Source organism: Oreochromis aureus, linkage group 23 (assembly GCF_013358895.1).
Source record: "Oreochromis aureus strain Israel breed Guangdong linkage group 23, ZZ_aureus, whole genome shotgun sequence".
NCBI classification, from domain to species: Eukaryota; Metazoa; Chordata; class Actinopteri; order Cichliformes; family Cichlidae; genus Oreochromis; species Oreochromis aureus.
Genome location: NC_052963.1, coordinates 24,535,776 through 24,551,946, shown reverse-complemented (window position 1 = coordinate 24,551,946; position 16,171 = coordinate 24,535,776). Strand labels below are relative to the sequence as shown.

The 16,171-nt window shown below is 39.5% G+C and overlaps 1 protein-coding gene across 1 annotated transcript; it reads right to left on the bottom strand.

The window, feature by feature from the left end:
- Positions 1 to 5,323: 5,323 nt before the first annotated feature.
- LOC116334868 (L-rhamnose-binding lectin SML-like) lies at positions 5,324 to 14,376 on the bottom strand. The gene is made up of 9 exons (XM_031758408.2): positions 14,238 to 14,376; positions 13,983 to 14,015; positions 13,844 to 13,894; positions 10,071 to 10,206; positions 8,064 to 8,170; positions 7,926 to 7,970; positions 7,702 to 7,834; positions 5,670 to 5,773; positions 5,324 to 5,398 (listed from the first exon to the last, which is right to left on the bottom strand). Exons 1-9 carry the CDS (start codon positions 14,260 to 14,262, stop codon positions 5,391 to 5,393), a joined length of 642 nt encoding a protein of 213 aa, XP_031614268.2. The 5' UTR covers positions 14,263 to 14,376; the 3' UTR covers positions 5,324 to 5,390.
- Positions 14,377 to 16,171: the final 1,795 nt, after the last annotated feature.

Genomic DNA, 16,171 nt, shown 5'->3' with positions numbered 1-16,171 from the left:
AGCACTCGTCATCATCATCGTCATGAACATCATCGTCATCATCATCATCATCAGGGATTCACTGGTTTCCTCTGTTCTTGTCATCATTGCATGAAAATATTGGGTGGAGTGGGAGCACTGATACTGTGAGTTTTGATGACCAGCTTAATTTTTTTTTATTTTTTCTACAATGACTTGAAGACAGTTTATATGGAGACAAAGTGCAGCCAACAGTGTTTGTTTCAATTTCCCACCGTTTCTTTTCTTTCTGAGCTACTGCAGATGTTTCTTTGATGGAGGTCAGATGTCTAATTGGTCATGTGATGATGTCACAGTCCTGTGTCTTAGACCCACAATTTTGAGTTTTGCGTTCTCGGTCTAATCTTTTGGATTTCAAGTCTTTATTTCCCCATGCAGTTACTTCCTGTTTTATTTTGATAGTCATTTGTCTCTGTTCCTTGTATTTATGTTTGCTTGTCCTGATTGGTTTCAGCTGTGTCTCATTCCCTTAATCTGCCCACTTTTATATTTACCTGTTAAACCTGAGAGTCCTGCATACTGGCCCTGCTGAAACTTGACAGATGATCATCTTGATGTTTACACCTCTGATATTTCTGTAATAATTGTAATTCTGTTATAATATTATTGAGACAAAACACGGAAGCCATCACCGTTTTATCAGTGCAGGGAGTCGGTCATATTTATTATTTGTACTTTTGTGATAACGGTATTTATTCTGGTCTACATGTTTCAGACAGGACAAAGTAGAGAGACTCTAGAATGATGTCTCAGAGTAACGATGCAATAAGTGAGCAATCAGGATAAAACCGTGTTTGGTACTTTGACATAACTGGAAGAAATGATCATAAACATGTAAATCATTTTTAGTTTGTATTTCATGTTAAGAGATACACGTGATAATGATCATTTCTGTTCTCTTAATGTGACACTGTTATGAAATTTTCCTCATTAATGGACCTCATGTATAATGAGTGGTGGCTGTAGCTCAGGGGGTAGAGCAGGTCATCTACTAATATAAAGGTTGCTGGTTTGATCCCTGGCTGCTCCGCCCTGCATGCCAGATATCCTCAGGCAAGATACTAACCCCAAGTTAAGCACAGAGAAAGTGCCTGAATGAATGTGTGGATGAGGCATGTTGTGTAAAGTGCTCTGAGTGCTGCAGGAGTATACAAAAACACTATGCAAGAATTTATCCTTTAATACATTTCAGGTTTTTAAATGTAACTTTTTTTTACCATATTAATGTCGAGCTTCATGTAGACTCGGGGAATAAATAATAAAAGTTCGGATGTCTGTGATCGACGTGATTCTGTTTCAGTGATTGTAGTTATAGAAAGTCAGTCATTATACAGCATCAGTAATTCAGGAAATTTGTACAGAAACAAAATGCCAGTTTGAGAGGGATGGGGAGATTGTATCATTCAGGAAATACTTAACGAGTATGTCAGTCTCATTTAGATAAAAGATCCAGCAGACTCGGATGTGTCAGTACAGCTGGCACAGTCACACAGAGGAACCAGGATCTCCTAAACAACCACAAAGTCACATCACATCATTTTCTCTTTGACAGTGTAACATCAGAGCATTAAGCTTTTGGATTGTTTGGCCACACATACCAAAGGGCACCAACAGAAAAGACCCTCATTTACCTTTAAGCCCCCTGTACAGTTATAATTTTTCACTTTTACTGTTACTTTAGTCTTCTTGCTATACTTTAAAATCACTTTTCAGTTCTATATTTTTTACAACCTTTGTTTACAATCATTTATTTGCATTACAGTGATGTCATGTAACCAACACAGCATATTGCATGTCAGGCTCAAAAGGTCAAACTTTCTGGAAAATTATTCAAAGTACTGAAGTGAAACAAACCTGATTTCATGGCAGAATCATAACTAATGCTCTTTGTAAGCTGATTTCAGCCCCTAAACAGTCGCCGGAGGAAAGAATCTGCAGAATAATGTGGACACATGTTAGAAGTTTCCTGTCGAGTGTACAAACACTAACACCTCACCCACACAGTAAAGTGTGTAGCTAGAAAGAGTGATATTAGTCTATATCCCTGTCTCAGACTTAAAACTGATGTTTTGCTGGCCTTTACTGCCACGATCTACTTAAGCAAACACAGAATCTCACATTTTCTCCCTTTCACTCAAACACACATTTTAAGTGCAAAAATAATTTATAGCAATAATCAGTAATATGAATAGCATCATTGCAGCCTTTGGTGAGCACCATGGACAGCAACCGCAGTCAGTTTATACTATAACCTCACATTATCTTCTTCAACCAGGCTATCACAAGCCAGAAACAGATCCAGCCGTGCTAGGATAACACAAAGACAATTGTATTGTCATTAAAATGGTAAATGGTAAATGGCCTGTATTTGTATAGCGCTTTACTTAGTCCCTAAGGACCCCAAAGCGCTTTACACATCCAGTCATCCACCCATTCACACACACATTCACACACTGGTGATGGCAAGCTACATTGTAAGTCCATTAACCAAAGGTCCTCAAAGCCTCACTGGATGTACCAACAACCAAACTCTTTTACAGAGATCCTCATTCAGCAATCGTTTCTAATGGACGTACTTCTAGATGTATCACACACACACACACACACACATTACAGTATGAGGATATATTTTCCAGATTTAGGTGGTAACAATGTTTCAGTCCTTTACAAAATCACAAACCATTCACCCATCAGAACTTTGTCCTTGTGCTACAACACTGCTCACATCCAGAGTCCTGGTGTTGTACTGATCCTGCCAACAGGTCCTTGGGCATTTTGTACATATGACAGAGATCAAGGTCAGGAAGTACAGGTAATATATTTCCCATCATGCCCCTGTGCCATCAATCTTATTCATAAAAGGTGTCTATTTTTAATAAGTGGAGTTTAAAATAACAGCATAAATATTTGCAGAGCTAAAATCAATTCATAAGCAAAATGTATTCTGTATTTAAAAAGTTGGGCTTTGGTTCACAAGTTATAACTGTAGCTTAAACATCTAGTAGAACTCTTATAATGTGTCCACTCACCCTGCTGGAGATCTTGGACTCTTAGACACTGACTCCATTTTGTTCAGTCAGAAATCAAAAATAATTTTTTGGAGCATGACACATGTGTTCAAATTAAATCACTCCAACTGCTGGGTCTTTAAACCCATCACCTTTGTGTTATTTTATCACGATAGAACAGGCCCTCGCTGCCACGAGCAGCTGCAGGGTCCACTCCTCTATGGGCCAGTGACGCACTAGGAAGGCCCGGGGTTGTCCTCCTGATCCAGCATGTTTTTACTCCAGATTGAACTCACTGCTCTCCTCCCCTTGTGGGTCCTGGTATGCCAAATTATGCCTCCCATAGACATGATGGACATAATGAGTACCAACTGTCACAGCCAGCCTCCCCTAACACCGTTCCCTGAACCCACTGCTCCACATCTCCCCTGCAGCTGAGTCACAAACCACACACCAAGCTGTTACTGCTGGCTGCTGCATGTACCTAAATCAGCTTATTTAGCTTATCTTTATTTTCTGTCATTGTTTTGATTTAGATTAAAAATTTATATGTGAGGACTTAATACTGCAGACCAAAAGATAAGAAACTAGAGCAAAAGCCTGAAGATGTTCCTTCAGTCTGTGGTGGCAAGTGTGCTGTTCTATGCTGCAGTCTGCTGGGGAGGCAGCATCAGGGAGGTGGTGGAAGGATGCACATTAAAGATGTTAGAAGCCATCCTGAACAACACTGATCACCCACTTTACAACATCAGTGCTGGAAGACTCCTCTCTCTGTTGTAAAACAGAGAAATACAGAAAATCATTCATCAGGCTTTTAATTTTCATACAAATAGCAGATGAGCCATGTCAGAAATATGAAGTTCCCCTCTGGGATCAATAAGGTTATTCTTAAATAAAGTAACCTGAACAGAAAGCAGATAAAAACCTAACGAGGATTTTTCTCCAACAGGAAGAAAAAGTTATTTAATTTTAATTTATGTTCATTTTCTTTAAATTCCTGCTTTTTTGATGAACACATAGTGACAGTGTTTCTCAGGAATAGGTCAAGTGTCTGACTTCAGATCTTGAGATTCCTCGAGTCACTTTGTGGTTGAATCAGTTGCTGTAGTGCGACAAGACAAAACAAAACTATAGCAGGCCTGTCATGTTCATACTGCGGAGTAAGACTTTTGTCACTGCCAGCAAAACTTTGTCATCCCTGAGATCTCGTGTAATGAAGGATTTTGCTGCCAATAAACTAACTTAAAGTAAGAGGATCTGGCAGCTTTTCTGGTGCTGCAGTTAAAGCTGTGATGCTGGAGGGACAGGACACAAACTGCAGCACTGCTGCTGATTTCATGTTGTGCAGCTACACTGAAGAATTTGAACTGTGCATTAACATACTGATAAATTAATGAGCGCTTGACCGGCCAGCATGGGAACTGAACCCAGGACCTTTGGATTACTTTGTCATAACAAAGACGGAAGACAAATTATTCCAGCTCTTTGGTAATAACCAATAAAATCCATCATCAAATGAGTAAACTCAGCTCTTGGAAGCTGAATTATATTGTAATTGTTGTGCTAGAATAGAAAAGTTCAGTGTGCAGAACTCCTTTAAGCAGTAAATGATGTGAGATTGCGGTTGTTGCTTTGTCAGTCTCCTTTTACCACCTTTCTTATTATTTTTAACGCTTTAGTGATTTCTCAGTCAAATTCCTCAGCCTCGAACATAACCTCTTGATAGGGTCAAACTTTGCTCCCTTACAATCTTCATTGGTTCAGTCAGTGTTACTGGTTTCCATTATCAATACACATTTTCCCCTAATCAGCATCCTCAAGACTGCATAGTCATCATAGGTGAATCCAGCTTGATTTATCTGTAGTGTGTGTGTGTGTGTGTGTGTGTGTGTGTGTGTGTGTGTGTGTGTGTGTGTGTGTGTGTGTGTGTGTGTGTGTGTGTGTGTTCTATTCTAACAAGAGCTTTTGTTTGAAGGCTATGAGGGATTAACACAAATGTGTGACACTAAAGGTGAAATCAGAAACAGCAATTCTGCTCCTGCTGAGATAATTCAGTTGTCAGAGTGTTGCTACAACTACAGTCATAGTTCAAATGTGGAAACAGCTCGTATTTTACTTCATGATTTTTTCTTTCAGATTGTGTACAGGTGACTTCTGCAGGGTCCCAACATGAGTCAGTGTTATAAATACATGAAACAGCATTTGCTGGACTGATGAACGTTTGCGTCCCTGCACATAAAAAAATAAACCTGAAACAGAAAACTGAAACATCCATGACTCAGTCACAAAGAGACATCTACTTTTTTCAGATTTCATGAATTTTATTCTGTGTGAGATACTCTCATTGCAGTATATGTAGTCTTCTTAAGGACCTGCAAAAGAACATGAAACACATGAGATCAGGTGGAGTATTTAACAATATGAAATGTCAGCTGTTTTTATTTATTCTGTCACAGTTAAACTCAAGAATGGATTAAATGTATACTAATCAGATGAAAGCATTAGCCTTGTTCTACATTTCAGGGATGCAGCATGTTATTGGTAATATCAATGAATGTTTGAGAAGCTGTGTCTCAATGTCACTTGTCTTTTTTCATCTCCTTGTATCACACATCATGTGATATTCTCTGTCGAGCTACTTACTGCGACAGGTGTAAGTCAGCTCCAGGTACTTGTAGGTGTTGGGACAAGAGTCACCGAACACTGAGGGGGCTGCTCTCATGCTGCAGCTGTTTCTCCCATTACAACTGTGGATGCAGAGCAATGTGAGCGCATGTGCAGAGGAACAAATAAATCCACGGTTCAGGTTTAACATATATTTCTAGTTAGAGAAATTTAAGAAGCTTATCCCTCAAAACTGTAAATACAAAAAAGTTGCACAAAATAGTTTCCCACCACAGGAAATTTATTGTGAGTGTCTTCATAGTTTTATTTTTGAGATACACAAATTTTTATATACTGCAGGAAAAACGAAAATAAAAATTATAGTGCAAATTTGCAAAAAAGCAGCATATGCATCAAAATAAACTATTTCCAACAGTGCAATGTAAGTCCAAAGCATCCCAGAAACGACACAGAAAGTCATAAAGTCAAAGATAACTTTTAAAAACACCAGTACAGGCTCATGAGGCCCTGATGGTAAAAAGACTACATTTCCGCGAAAATGACGTCACTTTCGGTTTCGGGCAGGTCATGGCGGACATGTGAAAGTTCGCGCTAACGTCTATTCCAACCTAGGAAGTGTTATGAACAGCTGACCGGATCGGCAAAGCGTGTTTCTGGAATATTATGTTTTTGTTGCTGCAAGCGCTTTTTATGCAGTTTTTGCAAAGCTATATGTGGAAGGAAACTGTGACCTAGGACAAGCTGATGGCATAAGATGTAAGTACAACTCCTCCGGTTTCATATGCAAAAAAAAATTATTGCGCTAGCTTACGTGGTTGCAGAGCTACCGGGATTTAAAAATAGTTACGCAAAACAGCGTGCCCGCTCCGACCGGCTTTAAAGGGTTAATTTTATGTTTGCACCAATGATCAGTGTCCAGATATTTCATGATTTGTTCAGTCTTACTATCCACATCAGCAGTAATACACAGGACTAACTTCTGTTATCTTAAAGACCTCATAGTATCAGAACACTTTGCTCTCAGACTGCGGGTTTGCTTGTGGATTCTAGAGTATTTAAAAGTAGAGACTTCTGTTTTCAGGCCCCTCTTCTGTGGAACCAGCTCCTAGCTTGGATTCAGAAGACAGACACTATCTCTACTTTTAAGATTAGCCTTAAAACTTTCCTTCTTGATAAAGCCTATATTTAGGGCTGGATCAGATGACGTTGAAGCCCCTCTTAGTTATGCTGCAATAGGACTAGGCTGCTGGCAGCTTCCCATGATGCCCCGAGTGTTTCCTCCTCATTCATCTCTTGACTCCCTTGACTCCCCGACTGGTCACAGCAGATTACTGCCCTTCCCTGAGCCTGGTTCTGCCTTATGTTTGTTATACTTAAAAGGGAGTTTTTCCTTCCCACTGTCGCCAATGGCTTGATTTCCAGTATTGCAGTCTTTACTTTACAATAAAAAACTCCTTGAGGAGACTAGTTTTGTGTGTTTGGGAGATTAAAAAGAAAATTAAAGTAAATATTGAAAATACAGAAAATTCATAGTGAGGAGATGTTATGTACCAGATACAGTAGAAGGAAAAATGAACATTTCTTATAGATACTTACTTGGAGTAGCATGCAACTACTGCATCTCTGTAAAGTACTGGAGTAAATATACTAAGGCTACATCCACAAATGCCCATGTATTTTAGTAATTATAACTTTTTCTATCCATTTTGGCGTTTCGTCCACACGTAAATGTAGTTTTGGATCACTGAGAAACAGTTTTTTAAAAAATACCTGTGTGTACATGTGGATGTGGCTTATATTACACTGTGCCACTGGTCATATCCGTCCTCTCCTGTCATGTAGCAGGAGCGTATCTCCTTACAGTTAACATGTTGCTTAAAATGTGACAAAGTTTGATATTTTCATGGAAGTTAATCACTGTGGATGTGACATTTTTTCTTTTATGAGCTTTGATAATATTTGTCAAAGTGTCAAGATTTAAAATCTCTGTGGCTGTCACTACCAAGAGAATATTATTAAAAGATAGTGTACAAAGAAAAGGTCACTGTACCGTTCGGCAACCTTGTCAGTGGGGAGTGAGCACTTGACATTTTGGAGCCGCTGGTTATCCCTTCGGAAGGAGCATATGTTTGGATCACGGCGCCCAAAATCGGCTTGGTACACATGTATAACTTGCCCATCATCTGTCAAAGAGAGAAGAGCATTATGTCAGTCTGTTGCTGGAAAAGGCAGCTGGTCGTCTGTTTAAGTGTGTCACATCATATGGGATTTTACCGCATTTCAGATGTGCCAGGGAATGCTCGCATGTTATGAGGTGAGCTGTTGAAGTAACAGGAGTCAGATTAACTCGAGCTCTTATGAAGCTAAACTGATGCTTGATGTATCGCTCTGTAAAGCAGACATGTGACTCACTTGCTGGCACACAGGAGTAGCTGGTCTCCAGGTACTTAAACGTCTCGCTGCAGGGATCTGTTGTAAAGATAGCCGGGGTGACTTCACACACCTTCTTGCCATTACACCTGCAGAAATAGACAGAAAGAGCACTTAGGACCAGGAGAAATCCAAACAAAGCTGAAGGAGGTTTTACAGTCATGGCTTGGGACCATATGCTCCTCTCCTCATCCTGATAACAACCATAACAAAAGTCCTTTTTTTGCTTTTCCTTCTTGTTTTTAGCTAACCAAAAACAAGCTCATTCATTCTTTCAGCAGGTCATTTTCTACAACTACACCTGAAGATGGAATCGTCCTCTTCTGGCCATTTGAAAGCATTTTTTTTAATTCAATATAATTCAGTTTTATTCGGTTTTGTCTATATAGCACCAAATCACAACAACAGTGGCCTCATGGTGCTTTATATTTTACAGAGAAATACCCAACAAAAACCCAACAGCATTTGGTTGTAACAGCAGCAGAAGAAAAGCACATAAAAACAGAACAGGACACAGAACAGAAACACAAAAATTTTTTACATCATGGACAATAGCACTTTCAAAGTGCTCCCGGGACTCCAAATGACCTCAGCCGCCTCAGCAGGTAGAGTCTGCTTTGACCCTTCCTGTGAAGAGCATCAGTGTTGTGGCTCCAGTTCAGTTTATTATTCAGGTGAACTCTTATAGGTACCTGGGTACCTATAAGAGTTCACTATGTCCACTCCCTGGATGGTCAGTGTGGTGGGTCTGGGTCTCCGGAAGTCCACCACTAACTTCTTGTTTTTTTCTGGCGTTGATCAGCAGGTGGTTCTGCTGGCACCAGTCCACAAAGTCGAGAGTCCACTGTCTGTACTCAGTCTTCCTCACCTGTGATGAGGCCGACTATGGCAGAGTCATCAGAGAACTTTTGTAGGTGGCAGCGTGGGGAGTTGATGGAGAAGTCTGCAGTGTAGAGGGTGAAGACAAGGTTTTGTCCTGAGATTGTCTTCAGGCTGTTCCAAACCCCTCTGATGTTGTCCTGTAACAGCTGCTATTCCATCTTCCTCCTGTAGTTTTCCTTCCCTTGCCTTATCTTCCATTTCAGCTTCTTCTGGACAACTCTCAGCTCCTGTTTGTCTCCAGATATAAAGACTCTTCTTCTCCTTGAGGAGAGCCTTTATTTCTGGATTTATCCATGGCTTGTTGTTAGAAAAACACCGTACCTTTATGATGGGTACAGTGTTGTCCACACAGAAGTTCATGTAATCCGTAATGCAGTCTGTGATGCTGTTGAGGTCATCCTCCAAAGGGCTGCAGAGGTTGTCTCACACAATAGAAGGGAAACAGTCCCTCAGGGCCTCTTCTGATCCTGAGATCAGGAAAAGGGCCTGAGGGTGCTTGGAGACTGCTGGTTACAGTGTGCAAGACCGCACAGGCTGCTGCAGCATTAGCTGAGGGCAGGACATACACAGCTATCACAATAACGTGTGTAAACTCCCGTGGTAGTACGGTGGTACGGTCTCATGCTAACTGCTAGCAGCTTAATGTCCTTACAGCATAGCGTGTCTTTGATAGATAAATGCCCAGAGTTACACCATCTATCATTCACAAACACAGCCAGACCCCCTCATCTCTTCTTACCACTTTTCGTTGTTCTGTCGGCCCACCATAAAATTTCCATTGTGGGAGACAGCAGTCCACAATAGAAAAACAAAAACAAGAAACACAAGAACAACAAAGAAACATATATTAAAGAGAAAAAAGGACTAGGTCAGGTCAGAGCTGCTGATACTGGCTGCCAGCTCGGAAGCTCGCAAACAACCAGACAACCCCCTCTGAGTAAGGACTCGATAAGAGTGCTTCACTTTTTATGGGTGGAGGATACTTCTGTTTTCTATATACAGACTTGTTTACATGCTACATCACCATAAAAACAAATGACTTCAAAAGTGCATCAGTTCAGTGACATTCACATTAGACATAAAGTCAGGCTTATTCAAGATGTATACCTAGTCTTAATGGTTTCATCAGCGCCCTGCAGAGAGCACTCAGTGTTAGTGATCTCACTTTCAGCTTTTCCTCCAGCACATGTCTGCGTGTCTGCACGTCCGTACAGGGATTCCTGCACAAGGATCACTCCGGTTTCTGTTAGACCACAAAGGGAAGAAATCAGAAACAAACAACTGGGAAAAGTCTGCAAATCCCCAGCAGCCTGCAAAGTACCAACACAACACATATTTACTATAAATTTGTTTTTTCAAGCGGATTTAATTTCTGTGTAAAAAAAAAAAAAAAAAAAATTATAAACACAATTTTTCAAATCTTACTCAAAACTGGTGATAAGAAAAGAAACTTATTGCCACAGATCAGTGATCAAATGCCATTGATTGGTCGTCGTTGATAAATGGTCATGATAAAGCCCATTGTTCACCAGTGGTGCTAGTTTCAGTCATTGTGCAAATGTACTGCTCATAAGATTGGGGACACCTGCAGTCAGCTGAGACTGAAGAAGTCACTTGGATGAGTGACGAAATGTTTCTCCCACTGAAAATGCTACGTCCAGATGAACAGAATCAATGACCAAAAATATTTATCACGATATACATTTGAAAATTTGCCATAACGTTATAACTGACGATATAATTGACACTAGACAAAATACTTTACAACTCCACAACTTTATTAGTGCAAAAAGAAACCCATCAATGTATTTTCACTTAAACAGGCCGTCGTTATTACCGTGTTTTTTGGAGAATACGGCACACTTAAAATCAATCCTTTGATTTTTCTGAAAATCGACAGTGCCCCTTATAATCCCGTGTGCCTTATGTATGAATTCTGGTCGTGTTTACTGACCTCGAATTGATTTTATGTGGTACACGGTACTCAAAAATCTGTCAAACATTTTAGTACGATTTTGCTAAGCTACAAACCTGCTACTTAGTTACTTTTTAAAAACACAATTTACAACCTGAATAGGTGATAAAGCGATAGATCTTTCAGCCTAATTCTACTTTTTCTACATAATCCATCATACAAAATGTAATCAAATGGAAAAGTCTCTTTTTAAAATTTGTTTCATTAGTTTCAATCTTTTAATTTATGCATCAAGCAAAAATTAAATTATATGCAACATTCTCTGACTGGAAGAAATTTGTTTAACATTTAAACCTATTTTCTGCACATTCCAGCACATAAAATATTTTTTTGTGTTTACACTCACTCTTTCAAATAGATGCAAGTAAAACACAGCAGAAAATAAATAAAGTCAAAGACTAATTGCTCTATTTTCACCTGTGAAGCAGGACTGGGGTAGGCGGAGGTTTACCCTGGTGCAGGTGTGCCGCAGCAGTCAGTTGAGGACTCCGCGAGTTTCTCTGTGAATTTCCCATTACAGTCGTAGCGCACTCGGTGCTTGCTTGGAAGTTTAGGGGGGGGGGGGTTTCGCTGTAAAAAGAAGTTTTCTTCCCACCACAACGGACACTAATGTTTTTTTCACTTTTTATGGAATCAAACTCAAAATAAGGTCAGTACTTCCACACTTTAAATGCTGCATGCTACACTCTCTCCCGCACTTGATATATGTTGATCTGCAGACAGCTGTTGTCACCAACGTTGCACTCGCTTACGTCACTGTCATGAGACATTCTCGCAAAAAACTCACGGTTTTTGTAACGCAGTAACGCAGCGTTCCTACGGAAAGTAACGGTAATCTAATTACCGTTTTTGCAACGGTAATCCCTTACATTACTCGTTACTTGAAAAAAGTAATCGGATTACAGTAACGCCCATCTCTGATTACGGCTATCGTAGGCAGGAGCCTCACGGAGTGATACGTACTGTGCTTCTATGGGCTCAAAATGTGGTCATAAATATTTTGTACTTGTAAATCAGGATTTGTGGTCATAAATATTTTGTACTTGTAAATCAGGATTTGTATGTGTAAAAAGAATTTGTGCGTGCGTAAAAAAGATTTGTATGTGTAAAAAAGATTTGTGTGTGTGTAAAAAGATTTGTATGTGTAAAAAGAATTTGTGCGTGCGTAAAAAGATTTGTATCTGTAAAAAGAATTTGTGCGTATGTAAAAAAGATTTGTATGTGTAAAAAGATTTGTGCGTGCGTAAAAAGATTTGTATGTGTAAAAAAGATTTGTGTGTGGACTTAGCCAAAAAACCCCAAGTTACAAGTACGAATTTTGACCCTATTTTTTTTCCTGTCATCTGATTGGTCAATGTCATGTCAATCACAAATGTAACAATCCAATCAGAGAACAGATGGGTTTGGCTGTCGGAGGGCACTTTTTGAACTGCAGGTCCTTGAAGGGAATAAATGCCCTTTACATGCCAACCCAGCGTTTTCCTTCATCACCACGAAGGAAAACAGTCTGTGGTCGTCCGAGTTTGGTGATTTTTGTGTCACAGGTCTACGTGCTTTATACAGGGACTTCCACAGCCTTTTCAACAGCGCTGCGGACCGCTGGGGGGGCAGTGTTTTGAAATAACAGTCTTCATTACAAAGCTTTCTTTGTTATGAATTAGCATACATATTTTTATTGAACATTTGAAGAACTAGCAAAAAAACCAGAAACTGTTGTAGAGGACATAAAGTCAGAGATAGAAACGACAAGGAGCAGGTGCATCTAGTACAGGTAGAGCTGCTGCAAAAACCCACAGAGCTCAGCAGCTAGCGTAACAAATTCTGGATCCTTGGCTTTTAGTTAGCAGTTAGCATTAGCAGCACATCCTGCGTCCGATGTGAAAGGACCTTTATGCTGCGCACTGTGACTCACAGCAGTGGTCCCGGGTCAGCCCTGACTTTGTGTTAAACTAATCCTAAAGTAATAATGGTATTTCTAACCACTGACATACCACAACTTTATCCTTTCAACAGCTGCTGAAAGTAAGGGGACCTAGCTGCTATCGGATATTTATATAGAGATCCTCCAGCTTCAAACTGTATTACCCTTCAAGGACCTGCAGTTCAAAAAGTGCCCTCCGACAGCCAAACCCATCTGTTCTCTGATTGGATTGTTACATTTGTGATTGACATGACATTGACCAATCAGATGACAGGAAGAAAAATAGGGTCAAAATTCGTACTTGTAAATTGCAGGGTTTTTTTTGGCTAAGTCCACACACAAATCTTTTTTACACATACAAATCTTTTTTACGCACGCACAAATCTTTTTTACACATACAAATCTTTTTTACGCACGCACAAATTCTTTTTACACATACAAATCCTGATTTACAAGTACAAAATATTTATGACCACATTTTGAGCCCATATGCTTCAACATAATATTACCGTATTGTGTGTGTTTAACCTCTTTTTAAGTTTAGTGGATATTATACGTGGTTATGCTGAGGATATGTCGGCCAGTTTCCACTGGAAATGCCTTTTAGTTAAATTGCCACTTGCATTTGCACTGTTAAAGTTTTATATAACTTTAATGCACATAAAAAACAGCTGATTGTTTAAGTGAAAATACATTTATTTATTTATTTTTGAACTAATAAAGTATTTTGTCTATTGTCAATTATATCGTCAGTTATATCGTTATCGCAAATTTTCAAATGTATATTGTGATAAATATTTTTGGTCATATCGCCCTGCTCTAGTTTACGTTACTTGCTTGGCTTTATACAAATGGGTAATTAATTTAACCTACAAAATGTGCATCCTGAGCATCAAATTCAAATGTCTGGATCTGATTAAAGACAAAACTGAGGCCTGAATAATCTCCAAAATGTTGAGGACTAACAGCTGTTGGAAAACTTACCACAGCTCAGACGGTGAACATGGTTCCCACATGTGGTAGCTTTGTGTGCACCTTTAAAACACATATGGAATCATTGGTTTAACACAAAGACAAACGTGAAAATGTAAATATACTTGTAAAAACACAAACAGATATTTACCTGTGCTAACAACCAGACAGGCTGCTGCCAACACTGGAAAAAAAGAAAAAGAAAACAGGGAGCACTCATAAATTTCAGTATAGTTAAATATGAAAATTTGTATAAAGTTAGAAATGAACCTCAGCATTTTACACCATGCTGGTCTTAAATAAATTCAATTCTATCATCTGTTCTTCTGTCTTCATCAAACCATCAAATGCATTATTTATTAAGTAAACAGCATCAGTAAATATTTAAACTGATCAGCATACTCACAGAGTGCGGTGCTGAAGTGCAGCATGCTTACGGAGGACACAGTGAGACTGGTGTCTGGAGTAGACACACTGTGTATTTATGCATGTGGATGAATCACAGTGCACCTTTATCTCAAGCAAACTTTCATCTGGATCAAAGTCTACACAAATGGTCAGGCAGTGACCCCAGAGGTTTGGTTATTTTGCACAAGAATTAAAAAGTCTTATACTACAGTTCTGATTCATTAGAAATCATACAGGAGTTTCTGCTTGAGGTGGTTCAATATGATAAATACACATTTTTGGAGAAATTAAAGGTTGAAGCTGCAATTGTTTGATTTTTAGTTGTAGGTGCAGCTAACATTAAACTTTTGTGTAATTCAGAAAACCTTTATTTAATAAAGAAATCCCGAATTTTAAATGAACTCTAGTGTTGTTCATGTTTGCACACAGCTCCTGTTCCATACTGTGTCTGAGCTGACATCAACCAACCATCATGTTGCACTATTGTATGTAATCAGGGTCAGATTTACTAACACAGGTTTTAGCATTAAAAACAAAAAATGCAGTCTGTATTTACAATTGACTAACATAACAAAATTGCATGTCAGAGGTGGGAATTGTGAGTACAAGAAAACAATGATTAGAATAAAATGTGCTCAAGTTTGTTTAGATGACAGGGTCCAGCTGTAGATCAGAAGAATAGGAAAGGATTTGTGAATATATGGGTGTGTGTAATTGTAGAGAGAGGAATTTATTAACAGTGGGGGTCTGCCTGTCATAAAAGGAAATAGGAAGTTGGGGGGATGCTATGAATGTGTGGAACAGCTAGGAAAGAGAGAAGTAGTTGGTTACCCTTCAGCCTGAGGTGCAGAAGGTATGACATACCCCCACACTAGGGGTGCAACAATACTCGTATCGATATTGAACCGTTCGATACGGTGCTTTCGGTTCGGTACGCATATATATCGAACAATACAATTTTTTTTAATTTATTTTATCAACTTTACTTCTGACGATGCTGTCTGTGTTGAGCGCTCAGTGGATCTGCGTTCGACTACTCTGCCTAGGCTGCACTGTCGAGTGCAGATCCACTGAGCACCGCGCAAGCTAGCAAGACAGAAGCTAAGCTCGTTGCAACGTGGCAACTGCCTCAACGATACCCGAAATTGAACCTCCCCCACCCTCACTCAGATCTGGCGTTTGGAACTATCTTGGTTTTCATGTGAAGCATGACCCTGATGGTAAGCGCGTCATGGACAAAAGTAAAACAGTATGTCGGATGTGCCACGCAATGCTCAATTGGTGGGAACTAGTGCGTTAGCACAGTTAGCTTGTTAATGTGTTGACGCCATCCAGCCCCACGCACGGGGCGATCCGCGGTAACTCGTTAACGGAGATTTGCCACATTATGGCGTTAATGTCATTTTAACGAGATTAACGCTGACAGCACTAGTGGGAACACAACGAATATGACTGCACATTTACGCTGACATCATCCTAGTGCAAAGACAAGTGGAAGCAGACAAAAAACAACAAGCACGCATGCTACAAACTTTACCCGAGTCATTTAGACAGCCGTTAGCACATGATTCTCCTTATGGGGGCCTGATATGTTTAATATGCTGCTGAGAGTATACCCCAGAAGAAGCGTATAGTATAGCTTTTATTTTGGAAAGAGCCATTTCTCTGTAATAAACTCTTTTCCAAAGATGAGGGATTTCTCGATCAGATATTTATTTATTTTTGCCCTGATATTGCATTTTGTAAATCTGACCACATATATCAGCGATGCTTTGGGATTGTGCTCACACACTATTTTGCCCTGTTTAGTAAATCTGACCCTTAGTCTGTTTGTTTAATTACATTCAATTTGTTTTTAAACTTTTTCAATATTTTCTCAATTTTACCAGATCTAGGACAACTGGATGTAGCACAGCTAGCAACGCCTAATAC

Coding starts and splice junctions, on each gene's coding strand:
- LOC116334868 (XM_031758408.2), bottom strand. CDS start 14,262: ATGCTGCACTTCAGCACCGCACTCT. Junction 10,207..13,843: donor TGTTCACCGTCTGAGCTGTG/GTAAGTTTTCCA, acceptor GTGGTCTAACAG/AAACCGGAGTGATCCTTGTG. Junction 8,171..10,070: donor GATGAAACCATTAAGACTAG/GTATACATCTTG, acceptor CTATTTCTGCAG/GTGTAATGGCAAGAAGGTGT.